General features: G+C 39.3%; 1 protein-coding gene across 1 annotated transcript in view; it reads left to right on the forward strand.

Annotated features, from left to right (window-relative positions):
* The window catches only part of LOC103905550 (vitellogenin-1), a 45705-nt gene extending 26609 nt beyond the window's left edge, over positions 1-19096 (forward strand). The window contains exons 20-36 of the mRNA XM_009287241.1: positions 1121-1265; positions 2851-3070; positions 3955-4124; positions 4764-5157; positions 5272-5597; positions 5681-5737; positions 6602-6832; positions 7903-8109; positions 9164-9306; positions 9829-9967; positions 11802-11937; positions 12683-12869; positions 13292-13389; positions 13993-14087; positions 14193-14352; positions 15539-15700; positions 18778-19096. Coding sequence (XP_009285516.1) covers positions 1121-1265; positions 2851-3070; positions 3955-4124; positions 4764-5157; positions 5272-5597; positions 5681-5737; positions 6602-6832; positions 7903-8109; positions 9164-9306; positions 9829-9967; positions 11802-11937; positions 12683-12869; positions 13292-13389; positions 13993-14087; positions 14193-14352; positions 15539-15700; positions 18778-18896 — 2989 coding nt within the window. The 3' untranslated portion in view covers positions 18897-19096. The remainder of the gene's footprint in view (positions 1-1120; positions 1266-2850; positions 3071-3954; positions 4125-4763; positions 5158-5271; positions 5598-5680; positions 5738-6601; positions 6833-7902; positions 8110-9163; positions 9307-9828; positions 9968-11801; positions 11938-12682; positions 12870-13291; positions 13390-13992; positions 14088-14192; positions 14353-15538; positions 15701-18777) is intronic.
* The last annotated feature ends 5214 nt before the right edge of the window (positions 19097-24310 follow it).

Consider the following 24310-nt stretch of genomic DNA (forward strand, 5'->3'; position numbering starts at 1 on the left):
GGCTAGTACAGTGTGGACCATATTAAAACAGAGACCATTTGGCAGACCATCTTTCCATTCACTGTCACAAAGGCCACCTCCATTGGCAGACCACAAAAACCCCAGGGCAAGCAGATCAGCTTCATACTTGAGAAACAGCACGTGGGGAATTTTGAGCTGGATGTTAGTGCTGAGAAATGGCTGATAAGGTAGAGTTAGCACAATGTTAATAGCTGAGGGAAATAGGTTTTCATCTCTCAAAAGTGTTCAGTATTCAAGATGTTTCTCTGACCCAAAACAAAACTCATAGTCATCACAGCACTGTAACAACTTCCATGAAGAACGTGGGGTATGGAGCCAGGGGGTCAGGATATTTAGCCACGAGAGTCTCAGTCTCATGCTGCACCTTATATCACTCATCCTGGATCCTGACTAATACGCTTAGAGTCCACAACACTGGAAACAATGTACTGAACACTTTTACGTAAATAAGCTCTTAACCTTCCTACACATCTCTCTGTGATGTCTTGCCAAGGCATGGCCAAGCCACAAGTACCAGTGAATTTAAATCAAGCTGGAGACACTTACTTTGATGATTTCAGGCTCCTTTCTTTAATTCTGCTTTAACAAAAGTTGGACAGGAAACAGCATCCAGTAGCCACCAGTCCCCAGATTGTTTTTTGAAGTTATGGCAGTATTTTCCCAAATATAATGTCAAAGGAAATCAGAACTAAGTTTAGCAGTGAACACACAGAAGATGAGTTTAAAAATTTAAAAGTCCAGAAGATCAAAATAGGAGACTCAAAAATTTAATAATGTATTCCACAGCCAGGCTTCTAAGTAAGCGGGCTGTTCTTCAAGGTGTTAGGCATACGGAGATCCCATCAACTGCAATGCTTTTAACCTGTACACGTGATTCTAAAAGCCTAACTGAGCTATCTGCCCCTGAGATTGGTCCATGTCTTTATTCACTCTTAGCAGTCCTTGAAAATACAACTAACAGGAAAGATGCTGTAAATATCCATAAAGCAATTTGCAAGGTATGACACTTGTTGCTGAGTACATGCTACAAGGCATTATTCAGGTCTTTTCCTCAGCAGTGCTTTATTGATACAGGTTTCCTCTAATGTTTATTCTGCAGGTCTAAGACGTTTGCCATTACACGAAATATTGGGGATTTGGCTGCTAGTAAGATGACTCCAGTTCTTCTACCTGAAGCAGTGCCTGACATAATGAAGATGTCCTTCGATTCAGATTCTGCATCAGGCGAGACTGATAACATCAGGGTAAATGATGTAGTGTCTGACTATTCTTTTCTGGGCTTTTAATCAGTGGGAGACCATTTCTTTTCTCCATAGGAAAATGTACAATTCATCTCTGACTGATGCTGCTTCACTCAAAATAAGTCAGGTTCAATCTAATAACACAAATAACCCTACAGTAACATTATTTTAAAATCTGGAGTGTAATGCATCAGACTTGCAACACCTTTTCAAAAGCAAAAGCATTTTCTTTGGTAATTAATTTTACACTGCCATCTACAGGATAGGCCCACAATCTTTAAAATACTTTTGCAACCATTATGCAAGCATCACATTCCTGGGGCAGCTACAAATGTTCCACGAGACGCTCCATTGCTCAACTTGCCGAGCCAGATTTAATGCATATAAGCATCTGATTCAAGGATGGATGGCAGTTTGTGTGTCAAGTGAAATGACTTCCTGAGCTACAGTTTTCCGCAAAAGCCAGTACAGGCTTTCTATGATGGGCAGCATTGTGAAGGCATCACCATGACAGTTCATTCACTGAAAGACTGACAGAGGTGAGGAATACACTGTCCTGTTCTGGTTTCATTGTTTTCCTGCAACTCTGAAGGGTTTTCAGATAAAATAAGAGACGAACAGAGGATGAGTACAGCATTTTCCTATGGAGAAGTCAATAGGCAAACGTACTGTCAGCAAGAGGAGTTTCCAATATCCTGGAACAAGCAAAGTTCTTCTGCTTTGTGCCTCTGTGCTGCCCTTCCTGAAAACTCAGCACTCCGCAGTTATTCTTAAATGAACAACTGAAAAATGGCACTAACTGGAGCATTTCCCAGTATCATTAGAATTTCCCGTGGAAAGAAAATACTAGCATTAAAATTCCAGTTTTTCTGTGGGATTCATACAAGTTTGGAATCTTGTGAGACATGATAAACTGAGTAAAAAATTAATTGCAAACTTGTATTACATGTGAAATGAAAGCTCATGATTATGTGTCTTTAGCTATTTGCTTCATTGCTCCAGGAAATCATAGTTTTCATTTCATGGATTTGATTCTAGTTTTAATTACTTTAATTTCTTCTTCTGCAAGCATTGCTTAGCACATGTAAATTACATAGTTTTGAGTGGAAATTTCTAACATCTGATATGCTTTGACCATCTAGTTGATATAGTCTCACATTCATGTCAGACCTCAATTGAGACAGAATTTTCATGGACATAGATGAAGGTTCTGTTGTTTGACCCAATCATAAATCAAAGGAAAGAACTCCAGTCAGTCTAGAGCACACTCAGATTTATCAAGAACCTGTTAACACTGTCTAATAGTCCAGGAAAACAAAATTAAATATTTAGAATAAATTTGTGATACAAATTTCTATTCTTATAGCCTGAATGTCTTTTTACACTAGATAGTCTAATCAAGCCATTCAGTTGATAGTTTTGTCCAATTGAAAACCAAGTTGTCCTATGTCACGGCCTTGCTATCTCAAACAAACCAGTTAATTCCTCCTGCAGAATATGTGTAACTGTTTCCAAAACAGGATTCATAACATCCAAATATTCCTCTTACTGTTGTCCAGTTTAACTTGACATGTGTATTATCTAATAGGACAGAGAGTCTGCAGAAGATGTCTCATCAAGAAATTCCTTTGCCTTTGGACAGTCTTCATCCCGAAAAGAGCCATTTGTTCAGTCCATGTGCTCCAATGCAAGTACATTTGGGTTTCAAGTGTGCATTGAGAGGAAAAGCATACATGCAGCATTTATCAAAAATGTGCCTCTTTATTACTTAGTTGGAGAGCACACCCTTAGAATGAGCTTCAAGCCAGGTAAATACAACTGTGCACAAAAAAGAAAGTAATGGGTGAGTGGGTAAGGGCGTGTGTATATACACATAGATATTTGTATATGTAGATATATATCTTTGCTACCTTAAGTACCACTAACACTACCATTAGACCTACCAGCCCTGCCAGTATTGGCAACAGACTACGCTTGTAGCAGGAATCCATTTCTCTCCCACTCGTCTGAGCAGCTATTTCCCAGCTCTCCCAGCAATGCCACTCAGCATGGCCAGCATCAAGCAGAGCTGATCTGTGCCTGCAGAGCGTGTCTGATGCATCCTGAATCATTGGATTTGGAATGCAAGCACAGAGCAATTGGACATGGGCCATAGATCTGATGCAGTGCCCTGTAGCTACACTCTAAAAACCCAGGCTCTTAAAGGGAATTATGGATTAACCCTGCCAGGATCTAGTCCTTAATGTCTTAATCCATGATCATAAGAAGTAAAAACACAGCAGGCCACTGAATCTAGGTCTCCTAATGTATCAGACTAATGGCCTAACCATTGGGTCATTCTTTACAATTCAGGCGTTGAGCCTCAATTCCTCTCTGATGCCTAACTTGCTATTCCCATAGTGTTAGCTAGTTAGGCAATCCAATTCTCTTGACTTAAATCTGCTGATCGTTCTGTTTATTGACTTGAAAAGAATCTAGTATCATGTTAATATTTTAAAATTTGGTTATTGCCAGTATTTGCTTTAGCTATTACAGAAATTTTTTAACAAAGTTGCTCAATACCAAAAATAATAAATGAACATTTATATTTTCATTTAGGGAAGAATGGCTAAATAAATTATAGCAAAAATTGGCTTATTCTATTATTTGGTTGCTAATACTAACAGTAATACTAATTGTCATGCAATTTCAGTTTACACAGAGGCACCTATTGAAAAAATACAAGTCACAATTCAAGCAGGAGACCAAGCTCCTACAAAAATGGTACGTTTAGTAACATTTGAAGATCCAGAGACACAAGTATCTTCCACCAAAGAAGCAATTAAAAGAGTGAAGAAAATCCTTGATGATACTGATGACCAGGTACTGCTGTAAAAATCCACTTCTAGATTTGTGGGATACAACATACAAAACTTAGTTATTTATAGTTCTTTTACTAAGTAGCCTCCTTTGTTTAGATAGTATACAAAAATTGGAAAATAAAGACAGGCTTTTGGGTACAGAACTCTTTCTGCAGGTCTTTGGTTTGCATTCATCTCTTCTGCAGGTGAAGGACATTAGAAAGAGCAGGTTGGGTTTGTAGGTTTTTCTGAAAATCTCTTGTAAGACACAAAATAGCTGTTGTGTGCCCAAAAGGTAGTCTGTTCTTTCCAGCTACTGCAACTGTAGCAAAAAGGTATGACGCCTACCTACACAATTTGCCCTGAGATAGTCACAGCTACAGCACTGTCATTACCAACATTAGTTACGTGTAATTGTATGATCAACAATTTCGACACATGTTCATTATCACAAAAGGGTTTGGGGTATTGTTCTGCTTATGTGTGGTTTTAACACATAATTATGAATTTGCCTTATTGTGATGTATTGCAAGAATGCTATCAGGCGTACATCTTCTCAGGCAGCAGAGAGATTCATAGCTCTCTGTATCTGATTTTACTTACAGCCTTCTGCAGGAACACAGAAAAATAATTTTGTTTTTCCAATGGTACCATTGACTAGGGGACAAGAAAATCCAGAGGCTCTTCATCCAGTGCCAGCAGCACCAGTGGAAGTGCCGAGAGTGCAATGAGCAGCCCCTCCAGCAGCGACTCTGACAACAGAGCATCACAGGGAGGCACCCAGATAAATCTGAAAACAAGACGGTCCAAAGCCAAAGGAAAGAAATTCTACCCCTTTGGGGACTGCAGCGGTGGCAGCAGCAGCAGCAGTAGTGGTAGCAGCAGCAGTAGCAGCAGCAGTAGCAGCAGCAAAAGCAGTAGTAGTAGCAGCAGTAGCAGTAGTAGTGGTAGTAGTAGCAGCAAAAGCAGCAGTAGTAGCAGCAAAAGCAGTAGTAGTAGTAGTAGCAAAAGCAGTAGTAGTAACAGCAGCAGTAGCAGCAAAAGTGGTAGAAGCAGTAGGAAAAGCAGTAGCAGTAGTAGCAGCAGCAAGGGCAGCAGTAGTAGTAGCAGCAAAAGCAGGAGTAGCAGCAGCAAGGACAGCAGCAGAAGCAGTAGTAGCAGCAGCAAAGGCAGCAGCAGTAGCAGCACAGGTAGCAGCAACAGCAGCAGCAGCAGTAGCAAAGCATCTGGTATAAAGCATAAGGCTAAGAAGCAGTCCAAGACCACATCATTTCCACATGCCGGCGCTGCTGAAGGAGAGAGAAGTGTCCGTGAGCAGAAGCGTAAAACACAGAGTAGCAGCAGTAGCAGCAGAAGCACCAGCAGTGGCACCAGCAGCAGCAGTGAAAGCGTTGATGTTGCCCGTCGCCACAGCAAATATGACAGACAAGCTGAGCCAAAACATGTCAAGTCCCAATTTAACAGTCACAGTAGTTACGACATTTCTACAGAATGGGTAAAATTTTCTAATGCTTTGACTTCTGCTAGGAGGTGAACCTTACTGAGCTGTAGGTAATACCTTCTTTTGGAATTTTGCAGGAATATCACCTTCCAAAAGTATACCGGCTCCGTTTCAGGTCTGCTCACGTCCACTGGGTAGGTCCCTAATTCAAGTGCACATTCCCATGGTGGCTACAGTTGATATGATCCAGCGTATTACTGGAGGGCTTTGTTTGGTTCATTTCACTTGAGCATTCCATACTGTCCAATATCAACATTGACGATGGCCAAAATAAGCATATTTATTACTAAAATACCGACTATTACACTACATCCTTCTGTTGTTGCAGCATTTGCAATCCTCAAATTTTGCTCAGGACACCTTTGGGCTAGATGCTGTACAATGCAGCCAAAGCTAAGTTAACAAAGACCATGGGGGAATTATAAAAGAGCAGGATCTTCCAACAGAAACAGCTGTGTCCACAGTTTGTAGGCAATCACGGTAAGATCATCACGTATGTGGATTGTATCAGAAACCAGGTTCAGCATGCATTATGGCAGAGAGGTATTTTAAGTATTTAAGAAGGATGATAATGTAGTGGCTTTTGTAGGTGTTACCTGTAAAGTTATTATATATCCTGCTTATGAAAGAGTAAGATGATTTACAGTGTTTTTAATTAAATTGTAATCTCTTTTCTATTTCTAAAAAATATGGGTATGTTTGACCACTTACTAAGTGTCAGGTTTTATTGTCCCTAACATTAGACCTGGACAATGTGATGTTGCCGTTTGCAATCACTGTCTACGCGGCCTTCCTATCAGCAGAGAGGTCCAGGTGGATCCAAGGCACATTACTATCCAACATATTTCATGTCTGCATTATGATAATAAAAGTAACACTCTAGATATGTCTAAGTCTGTCTGTTACCTCTAGAGGGAGGCTGATAGCTCTGATTTTGATGTCTACACTGTAAAACTAGAGGCCACGCCATAGCTTTTTAACCTATTTTTGTTTCATAGCATCCAGATCAGAAGATATCAAGCAGCTCATTGTCATCTTCCTCTGAGTCGGGAAGCAGCCACAGCAACAGCAGCAGCAGTGGCAGCAGCAGCAGGAGCAGTCGCCCGAGCAGCACCAGCAGCAGCAGCAGCCACCGCCACAGAGAAAACGCTGGCCGCAGCTCAAGGAGGAGCCACGTGAGCAGAGGAGTCAGCATTCACCACAGCCGTGGTTCCAGCCTGACGTGTGAGGTACTACTATCTGAGTGGTACAAACGAGCAGCCAGGCTTTGCTGGCTGCTGAGCAGGAACTGTAGATGTGGTGGCATTCTAACCAGCTGAGGGGGTTAGGCTCAGGAAGTACGTTGCAAGTCAAGTTTGTAAATGGAAAGTCAAAGTCCATTGAGATATTTTCCCCCCATGAAAATGTTTTTTCCAAATTCCCTTGGCTTTAGGGTTTTGCTTGCTGGTTTCTTGGGTATACCTTCCTTCATTTCTAAAGGTGTTTGCAGTATGTGAAAGCCTGGACTGGGAAATTATAGAAATTGAAGGGAATGGGGTTGTAAGTTAAAGGGGAAAGAATGTTCTTTTTCCTATGAAAGCCCAAAATGCAAAATAGATTGCATTAAGGTAAAAATGGGGTGGAAATAAACAGGTTTTCCTTTAAAGATTTTTTTAGGTCCGCCTAATTGTTTTTAGACATAGACCTTAGGTCATGAGTGCATGCAGAGTATAACTAAAATCAGACTCTCCATGGTCATTACTGATTGGTAAATGTAAAGTCCTATTAAGCACAGATCATCTTTATCTTTATTACACACTTAGTATTCTATAATTGTACTAAGTAAAGGTATCTACATAATAATAGAACAAATAGCTCTGCAAATGCAGGCAATGTCTATGGGAACTCTGCTACTAAGAAGGATTTCAAAATAATTAATTGGCTTGAAGAAGCCGTAGTATAGTAAAATATGTTGTGAATGCGTATACTGCTATGAAGATATCTAGTATGTATTGTAGGCAGCTATTTGAAATATTAAAATAATGCACAAAATCTTACTAAGTGCATAAAGATAGTTTGGAAGAGTCTTGGATCAACATCAAAACAATCACGTCTTTGAAAATTCCTGGTGGTAATGAAATAATCAAGATTCCAACCAAATTTATTCTTAAGTATTGAGGGCGTAGAAATACATTCCACAAACTAAACTGACGAAGGACGAGGGCTGCTTCCTGCTATCAGCGCACATAAACTGGACTGTAGGCTCTCCAGTGAATACACAGAAATACTTAAGCACAGATGGCTGGGGGTTGTTTTTCAGCGCAACTTCCTGGGAGACGTAATTCCACCTGGCATTACGATTGTGGCACAGGCAGTAAGGAGTGACAACAGAAATCAAGGTTATCAAGCTACAACATATGTTCGTTCTGATGCTGCCAAAGTTGATGTGCAACTAGTTGTGGTTCAGCTGGCTGAAACCAATTGGAAAGCATGTGCTGATGCTGTAATACTGCCTCTGAAAGCACAGGTAAGTACACAGGCAGCTTCGCCCAGAGAGACATCTGAAAAGCCCATAGTTTTGTAAATAAGCACAGAGCACCTGCTGATTGGGAGAACCAAACTGGAAAAACATACATATTTTGAAAAGTTTCACAAAGTTTGTGAAATTTCAGAAAATGTTCCTATCTGCCACCATTCTTTTGAATTAAAAATAAAAAATAAAAAAAAATAATCAGCCACTTCAAAATCTGGCAAAAAAAGATATTGACTTTCAAGATACATCAAAAAATGACCAGTAGAAGTATAAAAAATGTTTGAAAAATTGACTGCTTCATTACTACCTATTTATTATTTGCTCTACTCTGAGTTTGCTTGTCTGGGAATCTGGCTGGTTTTCTCTATACAATTCATTTCAGAAGACTCATAACTCAAATGCATTTGAAATATTGTATTTCTTAGGATTTATATGAAAAGATGGAAAAAGTAAAGTTGGGTAATGGGTTGATGCCTGAGAGAGCATTATAAATGAAGGAACAGGTCTTTCCTTTTTTTTTTTTTCGCGTCTCCCTGTGCTGCTCTTCCCATGTGCCTTTTAATGCAAGAGGTCTTTGCATAACAATTTACAAACCTCTGCTTTTCACAGCTGCAATTAGCAAATTCAGCATGATATTTCAGTATTGAAAAAAGTGGGGTGCGGTTCAAATCGAGGTATTGGGGAAGGCTAATAGAAATTATAGTGCAGTCATCTTCTAGAAAAAAATACATATTGATTATGAAGTTACCGAGTCTAAGAAAATCTCAGGAAATTATGACAAACCTGATGTTTCAGGGCTGCTTTGAGACAGGAACATGTACATGTAGTTCTGCACAGCCTAGCAAACTTTTTTTCTACTATGCTTTAGATTTTTCCGGATGGAGTCAAAATTTCTCTGTGAGCCTATTTAGAGCAAAAGAAAGACTTGGAAATATTAAGGATAAATGTGAAGTTTCAGGAAAGAAGAAAAACTTGCATTTTGAAATGTTCAAAGGTAGTTCTGTGATTCTTTTCTGAAATATGGTTGACTCTTTCCCTGTTTGTAAAGGCCAGACTGAGATGGGGCAAGGAGTGCCGGGACTACAGGATAGCAGCCATGGCTACCACAGGCCAACTGGCGAGGAAGCCGGCCGTGCAGCTGAAGGTGCAATGGGGAAACCTTCCATCCTGGATAAAAAAGACAAGCATGGCGTATGTAATTCGCTCTTTCCTAAGTTGTTATTTTGCCTTTCTTATGCTAGTTGGCTTTATAAAAACACTGAAAGAATTGGATGAAATTTTTCAACCCAAACATGTTTGGGGTTTTTTTTTTGATGGAAAACACAAGTTCAATGGCACAAAAGTATTTTGTGAATGTGTTCTACGTTCTCCACATGTTTCATATTAAAAGATATGCCCCAAATATTTAAAAACTCAACATGCTTAATTTCATTTTCCATATTAAATGATTTGATATTTCAGTTCAAAATGCCTTTTTGTTTTGAAATGTTCTTCTATTCAGTCTCAAAAAATACCCAGTTAAAATGAGCAAAATAAAACCAATGTGCTTCCTCTGGATAAAATCAACCATTTAATTTGACCCAAAGTATTATTTCTTTGACTTTTCAGTTCTTTCATTGTTTCCCTGATTTTTCAGAACTGCCAGTAGTCCTCATCCTCCCATGTCTGCTTTTGCTCATCTGCCTGAGTTTGTCACATCTCGTTTATCTCTAGATTCATGCAATACGTTCCTGGTACAGCACTCATGTTGGGCTTCTCAGAAGCACATCAGAGAAATCCATCTCATGAATTTATAGTAAGGGCAGCTGCAACATCTCCACGAACAATTGATACAGTAATTAAAGCTCCTGGGGTACGTGTCAATTTTTATTTTCCTTTTCCTTACCTTGAATGGATTTTCAACTAATAACATTTTGATACTTAATGTAAAGAAAAAAAAGAAAAACATTCCCTTTTCGAGAAGCTGCTATATACCTGATTACATTACATGGGTCTTGAAATACATACAAGAGTACTCTTGATTTTGCGCTGCTTTGGTGCAACGTAGCAATAGGTTGAAAATCAGACTCTGTAGCCAAATACCTTATTTCCATGCTGAGAACAGCAGTTAGGCCCAAATTGTCTCAAGTATGACTGCTCTGCCCTCACACCTTTATTCATTTTACCCCATGTCACTAGTTCTGTGGGATGTATAGCGGTCTCAGAGCAGATAATGGAGGCCTTGAGAACACCTTGTACTCTGCTGCAACCATGTACGGCATCTATCTGTGTTGGCACTCAAGTCCCACATCTGCAGTAACCATGCTTGATGAGACAGGTCCGAGCAAGTTATGACAGTCACAAATACAACTCTGCCTTAACCAAACTGGAGCAGTCAGTTACACTCTCAGAGCAGCTTGCACAGGCTGGATCTGCAGAGTCCCACTGATTAATTGGTCCTTGTCCACCAAATCCCTATGCACCGCTTTGAAAAATTTCCCCTATGCATCTCTGGCAAATTAATAACAGCTAGCTATTCATACACAGAGAAATTAGTGTGTCTTTAACCTTCCATGGTGCTTCAGTATTGCAGGATCTTTAATATATAGTAATGAAGAAGTAGACACACTAGGCATTAATTGGATTCTCTTGGTAAATGTAATTTGTAGCTACAGCGAGGGATCTTACCCCAATGCTCATCATGCCAGTTTTCAGCTTGTAATGGATGCTGTTCACTTTTCCAGACACATCCATTGACTTACTCAGTTACTTAACTTGTTACCTAATTTTTTAAGTCACTTAATTATCACTTAAACTTAATCTATGTCGGTTACTTTCCAATGTCCTTAACAATTTCTCAAAAAGTTAAGTGTGACTAGAAGAGAAGACAATGATTCCTCACAAAAGCTTAAGTTTGGGTGCATGCTGGAGAGACTAACACAACTGCAACTGTATAAATGCATCTTCAAGATTTTTTTTTCAAGATAAGAGGGTTTTTTTGTTTGCAGTCATATCTTGAGCAATATGGTTCAATTTATCTCAATGTATTTTCATTTCTGCTTTTTCAGGTAACACTTTACTGTCAGGCACTCCGAATGCCATTCACTCTGCCCTTAGGCCCATCTCCAACTTACGAGACTCGAGATATCACTGCCTGGAATTTACTTCCTGAAATAGCTTCGCAAATAACACAAGAAGATCAATGTAAATATTACTTATATGCTTGTCTCATGAATAAGCAATGTTTGTAGATCTGTCCTCTGCCATGACTGGGCCTTGCCTTTCTTTGTAATGGTCTTATAGGGAAGCATAGCATCTCTAACCCTGCTTTCTCAACAGCTCATTCCTTCACTTAGAAGCATGTTTGTTGGCAGGTGAATGAAGAGACTTCATTCTGATGAATATATATAATACATATATTCTGATGAATATATGTAATATGATATATTACATCAAACTGATGTAAATATTCAGAGCTCAGGAATCACTGTCTGCAAGTCCTAGAGTTTGTCTTTTGCCCCTTCTAAGAAGGTGCCATCTCTGCATTGAGAGACATCAGATGATGGGTACAAGGCAGATCATGTGTTTTCTGCCCTGTTTATTTTCTTCAAAAAGGAGTCGTGAGTCTTAGCTGGTTGGTGCCTAGCACTTCTGTGGGAAATGTGGGTTCATTTTATCTCAATGTATTTTCATTTCTGCTTTTTCAGGTAACACTTTACTATCAGGCACTCCGAATGCCATTCACTCTGCCCTTAGGCCCATCTCCAACTTACGAGACTCGAGATATCACTGCCTGGAATTTACTTCCTGAAATAGCTTCGCAAATAACACAAGAAGATCAATGTAAATATTACTTATATGCTTGTCTCATGAATAAGCAATGTTTGTAGATCTGTCCTCTGCCATGACTGGGCCTTGCCTTTCTTTGTAATGGTCTTATAGGGAAGCATAGCATCTCTAACCCTGCTTTCTCAACAGCTCATTCCTTCACTTAGAAGCATGTTTGTTGGCAGGTGAATGAAGAGACTTCATTCTGATGAATATATATAATACATATATTCTGATGAATATATGTAATATGATATATTACATCAAACTGATGTAAATATTCAGAGCTCAGGAATCACTGTCTGCAAGTCCTAGAGTTTGTCTTTTGCCCCTTCTAAGAAGGTGCCATCTCTGCATTGAGAGACATCAGATGATGGGTACAAGGCAGATCATGTGTTTTCTGCCCTGTTTATTTTCTTCAAAAAGGAGTCGTGAGTCTTAGCTGGTTGGTGCCTAGCACTTCTGTGGGAAATGTGAACTACTTTTTGGCATGGTTACTATTTTTAGTTTCTCAAGAATTTGGTACATTTTAGTCCCTGTTAGCTTGAGGTTTGTGTTTAGCATGTAATCAAAATCAACACTAGTATAATCTATATCTGGTAGTTATTCTGTAGTACTATGCTGTCCTTACAGATTCTGGCAGCATTGAAAGCTTCTGCCAAGGAGATGTTGAAGTTTCTTTCCTCTTTGCCTTCAATACTTTGCAGCAGCACGCATGCCATTGTACATCTGACATTTCTTTTCTGGTCTTGTTTTGCAGCCACATGTGAAGTCAGTGAGGGAGATTTCAAAACATTCGATCACGTGAGCCGTACATATTCTTTCAATAAAAGCTGCAACCTGATAGTAGCCCAAGACTGTACTGAACACCCAAAATTCATCATTACTACAAGAAAGGCTGATCCTCAGCCTTTCTCAAGAGAGGTTCACATAAATACAACCTCAGCGTAAGTATGGTTTATCCTGAGGGCTCAGGAATCAGGTATAAAGTTTCAGGGAGTTAGTCTGGGGATGGGAGATGTCTAGCTCCTAGGTGAAACTGGTTTGCAATCAGATATTTGGGGAAAGACAGGATTTCAAGAAGGAATCCTCATCTGAGACTCTTTGGTTTAGTTGCTCTTGTCTTCAATTTCACAGCCACCATTATCCGATAACCTGCTCATTAAGTCCCCACACTGTATTTTCTTTAAAGGTTGAATCTCAAAACCCAACGTCCCATTGAATTTTGCACTTTGGAAAGAAAACAGCTCATTCATTCTTTCAAAATTCAGATAGTCAAATTGGTTCTCTGATAGCTTTGGTCACAAATATCTCTACTTTTCACATTTTAAATTAACCACTAGTTTCTTTTTTTTTTCTTTTTCTGAAGGAACATCACAATCTGTCCTGCTGCAAATTCATCTCTCCTCGTGGCATGCAATGAAGAACCAGTTCTATCATACAGTGGAGTTTCTGAGTATGAAAAAGGTAAGCTGTGATACCCACTTTTCCAAGACTGACCTGGAAACTATCTTCAAGATGTTTTTATAAATTCCACAGGAAAGTCTCAATGTAAAGAAAACACAAGTAGGATTAATTCAAAGAAAAACTAGAGACTTTACTTTCTTAAGATTTGTATTGACTTACATTCCTGTTTCCTAAAGCATATACACTCTTACTTTCCCCCAGCATAACTGACAGGTAAATAAAGCCCTTTCTTATATATATGGTATGTCCAGGTTGGTGATTGTTTAGAAAAAAAGTGCTTGTTATAGTCACAGTTAGATGCTTGGGTTCAGATATTTAGCTGGAGCACCACCAATGTCATTATCATTTTGAGACTTCACAGACTGGATACAAAAGTCAGTTCCAACTACAGGGAACAGCAGTAGAATATTTTTAGAGATAAAGAGATAATTTATTCTATTTTTGCTTTCTCTCTCCACAACAACAACAAAAAAGAAATATCCAACTCTGGCAGGAAAATGATCATCGTGAAGGAAAACGCATTAAGGTGTATTTTGTGCTACTCAGTTTCTCCATTGATTTGAAATTAAGCAGATCACCTTATGTTTCACTATCGTTTTACAGACGATGTTAAAATTTATAAAAATGGAACAACAGTTATCGTGGAAGCTCCAACACACGGACTGAAGAATGTGACTTTTGATGGTGTGATCCTTAAGGTATTGGGCTTACTTTCAAGGTTACTACTTTCTTTCTGTTTAGTACCTTGGCAACGTAACAGACCAACGCTTCAGTACTCACTACAAAGATGTGCCATTTTGTAGGTTACCGTTGCTTCATGGATGAGAGGAAAGACCTGTGGAGTCTGTGGAAATAATGACAGAGAAAAGCACAATGAGCTCCTAATGCCAAACCATAAGCTGGCACACAGCTGTTCTGCTTTTGTTCATTCATGGGTATTGCTAGAAGAAACCTGCTCTGGTGGTGAGTAGATCTGAAAACAATTTATGCTTGGGGAGAATACGATTTCACTTTTCCTCTGCCAATAGCTAGAAAATATTTTTTTTAAAAGCAGCAGATATCTTTTACTTAGAAAGGACAATAGCAATATATATCCATTTTAACTTCATTAACCACTGACTGTTTAAAACACTGCCTGTGAATATATACTACAGCAAAAGTCTTTGTCTCATGCGCAGTTCAATGTTAAATAATTGATTCTACTATAATTTCTTACACTGAGTAGCTTTTTTCTTGGAGAGGTAAAATCAGGCCTAATCTTGCTCCCACTGAAGTAAGTGTGATTTTTACCACTGAATCAAAGCAGTTTCAGTTGTTGTCTGCAGACTTAATTTAATTAAACAAGTTGCAGGCTATGAATGCAGTGTCAGATCTTAAGTTTATGTAAAGTTTCAGAGCGCACAAAATTTCATTTTTGTTCTGCACCATCTGAGGATGCAATCTCAGAGAAATATTTAGAAATACTCCTAAAGTAAAAGAGCTTCCTCTCACATGTAGCTGGAAAAATAATGACGGTCTCCCATAACATCAATACAGTTTTGTTCTGTAGGTCTCCATTTACCTTGGACCTGAGATAACTTTATTGAAGCTAATGGTTGTTTTCTCCTTGACTTCAGTGGCAGCAGAATTGTACTTATCTGTGTGTCAGGAAACGGAGTCATAGCTGGGATCCTGTTAAGTTACATTATACCTTCCTAGTGAGATAATTGCAGCATTATAAAAATCATCCAATAGAAAAATTATCCTTGATGTTATTATATAAATGCTGCCTTTTTTTAATCCATTCACTACAGTTGACATTTTTCCTAATGCAATGAAGTAGCCATTGTGCTTGCAGTATCTATTCTTAATAGCTTTCAGACATGAGAGGTTATTTTCTGTGTATTATGTAGTTCTAAAAAACTGGGTATACATGATTCCATTTGGGTTATATTGTGCAATTAGAATTTTAAAATAGCTCCCTTTTCAGACTCTTTCCTCTATCCCCCAACTTATTATCATCCTATCTCGATAACCCTGCTACTGTGAAAATGGTTTGTCAGGCACCTGTGTTTTAATAAAAGCTGAAGAGAAAATACGGACCTTTATTATTGCAAGGATCGATTGGGATTTATTTCTACAATTTTAACTACCTTTCCTTTCCTCTTAGGGTGCAAGCTGCAGCGCAGTTATGTGAAGCTGAATCGAAATCCTACTATTGATGGAGAGGAATCTACGTGCTACTCTGTTGACCCAGTACTGAAATGTATGAAAGACTGTACTCCAATCGAAAAAACTTCAGTTAAGGTTGGCTTCCACTGTTTCCCAAAAGGTACAATATTTTTTTCTCTCTGTGTCACGTACTGTAGGAGCTCTCTCAGAGCACTCGAAAGAACAAAACACACCACAGCCGCGCACAGACCTGTATTGCTCCGGCTCCTCTCTGAGCTGCTGGTTTTAATCCCATTAGTATTTGATATAACCACTGACAGTACTGGCCCTCTAAAAGCTAGTTTAGATGATGGCAGGTAGCATCATCTGAGAAAAACATTTGAGGTGGTAAAAGGGGCAGCAGTGATCGATAAAATTTTTTTCACGTTTTCAGGATCTCCATAAAGTTGAGATAAGCAACACTGAGTCCTTTTATGCACATTACAGCCTGCAATTTTGTGTAGACCAGGGCAAGCAAGGCAATTGAAAGTCAGTCAAGTAGTGTGACATGACTGCTGTGATTAGGCTTGCCACGCTATGCCACTGTGCAATACATCAGCAAAAAACACATTGCTGAAATGTTCTCTGGATTGTTCCAAAAAATGGTTTGTTTTTGAAGGTATTTTATACGCACACACTCGTGCCCCAGATTTTTAAAAATACTGGGCCTTTTTCTCCTTTCACTTACACCAATTTGTCATGGACGCGATGCATTGTCTAACAGAGATTCACAGGAAAGTTATGTTAAGTATGAGAGAGGAATCCAGCCTGGAACCTACAGATATTTCTGGTGCATTCCTTCCTAAATCTTTTAATGAATCACACAGTACATATATAACTTAGAGGGAAAACTACCATTAGGGAGTATCTACTGAAGTGGTCTGTTCTCTGTGTTAACCATTGTTGGCCAAATCCATTGTTAGCTGGGATAATCCAGTGTAGTTTCACTGAGGCCAATGGTCCCTGTGTTGAGTAATACTGGAGAGGAACAGAGTATTTAATGTCTGATTTTAAACAACATCTGTGTAGAACTTTGCACTTTGCTCGTGTTATTAATGTGCTGAATCAGCCCATAAAAGCAGTGAGTATCTTTTTATAATAGTCAACCGTCTACAACAACCTATTCAACAAGTAACTCAGAGAAAGTGCTAATAGTTTTCTGACAGCTCCCTGACATGTGAATAGATGCATCCTTTTATGAAAAGAAAAACCCACCCTCAACAAAAAAACCTTCCAAAATCCTGTCATATCCATGTTTCACAGATTTCTTTTGTGTGTCCAAGTCTGTATCTCTGAAATGTCATCACCCCAGGCCACTCACTGCCTCAGAATATTAGGCTATAATAAAGCTGTCTCATTCTCTCACAAAAATGTGTGAGAAAAGAGGAAAATCAGAAAAAAGATATGTTACTTGTCTCAGCCAGTGCTGCTTTTACAGCAACTGCAGGCTTCTCTGGTTCATTTACTGAACCAGAGACTGGGAAGTCTGCTAGCAGCACTCCTAATCAAGGGCTTTTTTTATTTATTTGTCCTGAGAAGAAGGAGGAGGAGGAGGAGGGGGAAGAGGGAGAGAAGGAGGAGGAGGAGGAAGGGAAAAGATGCCATTTGTGGTTTTTTAGAAAGCTGATTGTTTTTCCTCAGGCTAAGGATCAATAGGAATACAAGGCCAGTCCTTAAAAACTGTTTTTTCGTTCTTTGTTCGATGACAGCAGAAACAAAATCCCTGTCTTTCTCAAGCTGAGAACATTTATTTGCATAGAGTAGACAAAGACCTTTTCTCAGCTTCTTATATGAGAACTCAGATCTGATAGTCTGCTGTTTTAAAAGAGAGGGACCCCATCACTGTCACCGGTGGAGCAAGGATAAAATGAAGTACAAGGATGCAGAATTTCCCCTGTTGTCCTCAAATCAGTGAGACTGTAGCCAGGATCTTGACTGAGGCAGACATCACTCCAGGTTTAAGTCCACATATTGGTTTACATTTCAAACATGCCACAAGCCCTACCCATAGGGATCGTAGTTACTCAGCCATGATCCAGTTTGCTAAGGGAACTATTTCCTACATGGGTAGGAATGTGATCAGACCCACAGTGTGGGTCTAAGTGTGCCCAAGAATAAGAGGCATAACAAGAATTAATGTATATAAAAAAACCAGAACCCAGACATTTTATAGCATTTCTCATTTCACAGCTTGAAAATATATATTTTTAAAAAGCATCTCCAGGACCTTTATGGGAAATATTTACTATCCAGTTTATCGTGCTGTGCTTCAGGTTGAAGGATAAGCCCTTTGGAAAATTTTCATCAATTGTGATTTTCACAATTTGTGAATTTTCATCAACTGTGCTATCAACCTGTGCTTCAGGTTGGACAGTAATTTAGCCAAGGAGAGTGTTAGCATTTCAGGAGATAAGTGAGTGATACAACCTGAACCCATACAGCGGTCTCCAGATTCCCTGTGATGAGAGATGGCATGTTATAAATGTATTGTCCAACTAAGGGATAAAACAAATGGAGGTAAAATTATGAAAGCTTTACCCATTCTCATTATACAAACTTAATCTAAATGGGTGTCCTAATATTCTTCCAGATGCAATGATGAACCTCCAACTAGCTAAGAATATTTCTTGGGATGATGAATATCATTATTCCATTTAGATTATTTCAGCATTAAGGGATATGGCTTATTCAAGCTGCTGTTGATAAAGCAGTGTGGTAAGGTTAATACTGCAACTGACAATGCTCTGCCAGATTTCACAATATATGGGAAACTTTAATTAGAAGTTTGTGAACCTCTGAAATTTCTCCAAAGGGCTTATCCTTCAGAACGAACTTCAACAAATAGTCAGCTGAAATACACAGTGATATGCAGCACTAACATAAAAAGAGATTGCTGATGTGTGTTGGTACGTGGTGGTCTTACTTTGAAGGTGGCTACCTCCAGCACTTTTACAGGCTCCTGCCTGTTGTCTTTGTGCTTCATAAAATGTTATTCATTTTGTTTTTAAGGAAGCATTATAGTAATTATATCATGGATGAAAATCCTGCTCCAAGTCAATGAGTCAGTTAGATGTCAGTTGTGGGGGCAGGATTTCATTCTTTACTTGATGAGAGAGCTGGCAGCCATCAAAACAGTATTTCCTTGAAATGTGTTAATTTGCTTGATGTTAGTTAACAATGGCTTTGCTTTTCTGACAGATACTGCTGTAAGGCTGCTGGAATGGCAGAGAAGCAGCGATAAGAAATCTGCATCTGAGGATGTTGTGGAGTCTGTGGATGCTGACATTGATTGTACCTGCACTGGCGACTGTAGTTAAGCTAAATGCTTTAGTGTTGTGCTATAGACATACTACACAAATAATTGAATAGCTGGACAGATAAGAAGGGAACATAATAGCTATAGTAAAATATTAAGAAATGTGCTTGAAGAAAATAAGCCTACTGCATTGCATCCAAAGTCAAATGCATTATGTACAGTCTGCACTGCTTAATAAATATGTTGTTCATTAAATAAGTATTCATGTGGTCTCTCTCCTTATTTTTCCCTATCAACAAAACAATCAGACCAACTATAATATTATCCAGAAATTCTGCTTCCTTTTATCTGAAATATAATTACAGCAGTCCTCTCTTAAAATTATGTTCACTAGGTGATGAAAGGAAAACATGATTACGGCTACTGCTAACATTCCATTGTGCAAAGAATTTCGTATTTAGCATACTAAAGACACAGTAAGCATTTGTTTTCTTTTATATTTTCTGGTAAAGAGCAAAGTCTGTTCTTGGAACCATTCTGTAAAAAAATACATTTTACTCCCAGCAAGACCATTAGCCTTAGTACATTCTACAAAGGAATGAATTGGACTGCTAGACTCCCACTGTAGCTTTCCAGAGAGCTATAGTGTGTGACACAGTCCCCATTTTCATTTACATTTCAATGGATGTGCTGTTGCTTCATGAGCTAAAAGTATGAATAGGAACTTTTTTTTTTGGTTTACCATCTCCTATTGTATATCTATGAAAATGATGCCTTCAAAAACTTCAGGGAACAATAATACATCAGGTAGCATTCCAAATACTCCAAAAAAGTAATATATAGAGAAATATGTAAGATCAATAGCATCATAAAGCTAAAATAAAGTACAAGCAGGACAGTTAGACTGTGTTTAACCAGTGAAGTGTCAATCTGCTAGCTTTCACTAGGCCTATGCAGAAAGGCAATTCCCTCCCACCCCAGGGGACCAGGAATAGGTGACACCTTCAAACTCCAAGCAACGGCACAATATCGCTTCACCTTGTACACGGATCAGCCATGCAGTGAGCCGTGATACGTTTTCCATAACAGGCAATAGCACCCAGCATGCTCTTCCAAGAGAAGCCTTAGCATGGGCAAGGTACTGCTGAACCCAATGCTGTCAGGAAACTGTCATTAAAGAAAACGCTTTTCTTTCTAACTAAAAACTGAGCTATCAGAAAGACGGTTGAAGACTAAATAGCTGAACAATTACAGAATAACATTTCTCAGTGCTTTCCTTTCAAGAGCAGAAACATGAGTAATGTATAGTACTCCTCTCACTCTCAAGTTGCAGCTTGCAACGAACTTGAAATTAGAAAAGACCCAGTTTTTCTCAGTGTACTGCACTTACTGCATTACTTCTAGAAGAAAGTAAGCCATTATGAGTTTGTTCAAACCAGGGCTCAGCGGGCTGAGCCCTGCCGCCTGGTGCGTACCCTGTGGCAAGCATGTTTGCCTCTGCCCCTAAGCTTCTCTCCTGAGGATAACCTGCAGAGGGCAAAAGGGGGCTACCTCCCTCTTTCCCTTCCCCCAGCCTTAATTTAGTCTATATGTTGTATTTGAGGACCTTCATGTGTACTGAGTCTATATGCACATAGCCAGTACTCTATTCAACAGCTTTTTTTCATGCAAGTATGTTCAAACTAAGACCAGTAACATGAGTTCTTGCACTGTGTTTTTATTTGTAATAAAGCATTCACAAATCCCCTGTACAAAAGCTGTGTTTTGCCAACTCATCAGAAGTGCTACTTGGGAAAAAGGGTAGCCCCAAACAAGAGGGGAGATGAAGAATATTGCATTCCGCTTTCCTTTAAAATCACACTAATATTACATGTGGAGAGCCCTTTTCTTCCAGGTACTGTTTTCACTGTGGCTTGTGGGTTATTTGCCATTGACTTTCATGGGATCAGACTGTCATCTTTAATCCAACACCTTTCTCTTTAATCCGCTTGTTTACAAAAGAGAAACTTTTGCCAGTCAACCACTTCAGATAAGACAAAGGTAGTGAAGAGATGTAGTGGGAGAAGAAAAATTAACTTTCATGCTCAACTACAAGAACAGAAATTTAGTAACAGCAAAGAGCTGTTAGTAAGAGAAGTAATTCTGCTCGCAGTAAAACACAGTCATCTACACAGAAGCATGACACTAATTAACAATGATCAAGCTGGGATGTACAGTACAAAAAATACAAGCAGCTCATAAAGGCAAATGTCTTCTCCCAGAAACAATTTACAGACTGTTCAAGTCATCAGAAAAAACTTGAAGGCAGAGACTGATCAGCAGTCCTAAATTAGTTTATTCTACAATGATGCTATATAATAATAATACATACTGTAGCATTAAAAAACAATAAGCGTGCCAGGTCAGGCCTGCCCCTGCTGAAGCCCCGCTTTGGATCCTGCACCAACAAAAAGGCACCTCCGGTGCCCCAGTGAAAGGGAGCCACCAGGACAGCTACATGTCTCTTTCTGCTAAATTGTCATGCCTGGAAAAATGTATCCTGCCCGTGCTAAAACCAGACACGTATGCCTTTTCCCCAGCAGAAGCTACCTTGTTAGTACTTTCCACTGGCTGTGGTGTTCATGGGCAGTAAAGCTCCCAACGGCATGATGCTGCATGCGACAGCTTGAGCCCAAAAGTCGTAAAGAAACTCCTAGCTCACGGATTGTCCCAGACACAAGGAAAGAAATGTGAAAATGCCCCACAATGTCAGAGCACGGCCAGGGAATTCACTCACCATCACCCTACCAGCAGCACAGCCCGGGCTGGGGTGCAGGCTCAGCCAGAGGGGAAATCAGTCGCTAGCAAAACCCAGGCACACTCCTTTCACTGGTCTGTGCAGGGCATGGGTGAGACACAGCTCTTATCATTTCCATTGCAAAGGGGCAGCTTTCATTTCTGTCCAGTTCCTGACCGTTAGTGCCCTCTTGCTGAGACAGCTGAATGCCTTTGACTGACTGAGAGACTCCACTGATGTTGCAGCTGTAAAATCCAAATACAATGAAAGTAGTAAAGCCTGAGGTTGGCAGTGGGCACGGCAAAGCAAAACACTTAGAACCAGCTCATTTTGCCAAAGGAATTAAGAGCATTAGCAGTACAAGTGTGAAAAAGCCCTTCTGGAGTTTCTAATGCACCACGTAGACATTTCCAACCCATCTGGGAGGATATCTGCAGTCCAGATTTAAACCTCATTTGGAAATCATGCCTGTCCTATCTTATAAAGCAAACCAAAGTTATATAGCCTACCGAGTATTAAAATGTGTAGTTCACAGTCTGAGCTTTTATGCACTCAACTTTTCATTCCTAGCGCTTCTCAATGATATGACTTAATGAACTCTGGACTTTACTGTAGTAAGCCCTTCTGGAGTTTCTAATGCACCACGTAGACATTTCCAACCCATCTGGGAGGATATCTGCAGTCCAGATTTAAACCTCATTTGGAAATCATGCCTGTCCTATCTTATAAAGCAAACCAAAGTTATATAGCCTACCGAGTATTAAAATGTGTAGTTCACAGTCTGAGCTTTTATGCACTCAACTTTTCATTCCTAGCGCTTCTCAATGATATATGACTTAGAACTCTGGACTTTACTGTAGTAATCAAGGAATATGACCTTGCAATTATAGTACTCCGGTATTGTTTAAAAAAATGAGTGTCAGAAAAAAGATACAAGCATAAGCCAGGCTTGAGCCCTAATCCTGCCTTTGCAGCTCTGTAATGCGGTTTTGCATGAGGCTGGGGATTTCTGTGCCTCATTTTCTGCATCAGAAGGATATGACTACTTACCTACTTGATGGAGTCAGAAATGCTTATGAATTTATAGTCCCGTATGTCTTTTGCAAGTTCTTCAGTGATTCTAGAGATGAAAAGTAAATTTTTCCACTAGATCTCCTAACCACATGAGAATATTTTATTGCTAAATTGAAGGTTTTCATTTTCAGATTCATCCAAATGTAAAATAACTATACATTTAGAAAAAAATCAAAACAATGTACTTAATTTGTTCACGGTCAGCTTTGGTTAAACCTTAGTGGATTATTCATAAAAGCCTAGAACTGGATCCTGCTATTACAGTGGGATAGGCAAAAGGCTTTTGGAGACACAGTCTTTTGTATCCTAGACAAAGACAACAAACATTTTGTCCATCAGACCTGGCTCTTTTGATTCACTAATTTTGAATGACACAGTGACTCTCAGGAAAGCATGGTCATTCTGCTCCAGAGAAAGGAGCTGCAGCATGATAGGAAAGGACAAAACCGTTAATATCAGACCCCTCCTGGAAATGAAATGCCTGCTCCACAGCATGAGCATTAAAAAAAAATAACGTGTACAATTCTAAACACACTGAAGTCAATAGTTAAACTCAACAGAGCTAGGCTTTTACTCAGCATGTTTGAATGAGTTATTAAACGAACTTTAGTTGTCCCTAAAAATAAATGTACTGTGTGGATCTAAGTGCAGCTGATGAATAAGAAACCTCGGGAATCTAGCAAATACAGTAGTTAGGGCTAAAACCAGAGACAGCACAGAAGGTTGCAGAAGAGAGCAGCTATTAGTGACCATCTGAGCTTTATGTTGAATCTCAAGGTCTCTCATGCCATCTACTGGCTTTTTGGTTTGCTAACAATGGTTTAAATCATTTTCCTGCACATTTATTTATAGGTCTGATACATTCCAGGCAGTTTTTTATAAATTCTAATCAAGGTTTGGGGTGGTTTTTTTCCCTCTAACCTCCACACTTGATTACTATGTGTTTTTTTCCTGTAAGTACATTACAATTCTGTACCTTTCTGAACACCATTTCACATTGTCGTTCCAGGCATTTTATATAAATTCTAATCAAGGTTTGGGGTGGTTTTTTTCCCTCTAACCTCCACACTTGATTACTATGTGTTTTTTTCCTGTAAGTACATTACAATTCTGTACCTTTCTGAACACCATTTCACATTGTCTCTGAAGGAAAAAGACATTGCCTAAGACATTCTCATTTCTGTTATTGCTGGATAGGCAGTAATTACATTGCAAGCAGGGCTGGGAGAACAGTTTACTAAGAAAATCCAAAGCTGTTGGAAAATAACACTTACAGTTCTTCCTCAATCAGTGTGAGAAGGTTGTTATTTTGGTACCTGAAAATGCTTTAATGTACCAAAAAATGTCTGGTTTTCCCTCTCTTTTCCCTTGCAGTTCACTTAGCTGTAATTCACAGTGAACACTTACATGTCCTAACATTATTAAGTTTACTTTCAGATGGGTTTTGGGAAGCAGGAATTATATATAGATAGATCTGATCACAGCACATCCCTTCATTGTCTGCAGCCTGTTTCTTCCTGACGTCCCAGTTTCCCTTCTCTATTTATCTGTGTCCACTGACCTGTTCAGCTTCTCTCAGCAGGACAAACATAGGCATCTCAGCACACCTTCACCCAGCTCCCAGG

The sequence above is a fragment of the Aptenodytes forsteri genome, unplaced genomic scaffold (assembly GCF_000699145.1).
Source record: "Aptenodytes forsteri isolate BGI_AS27 unplaced genomic scaffold, ASM69914v1 Scaffold119, whole genome shotgun sequence".
NCBI classification, from domain to species: Eukaryota; Metazoa; Chordata; class Aves; order Sphenisciformes; family Spheniscidae; genus Aptenodytes; species Aptenodytes forsteri.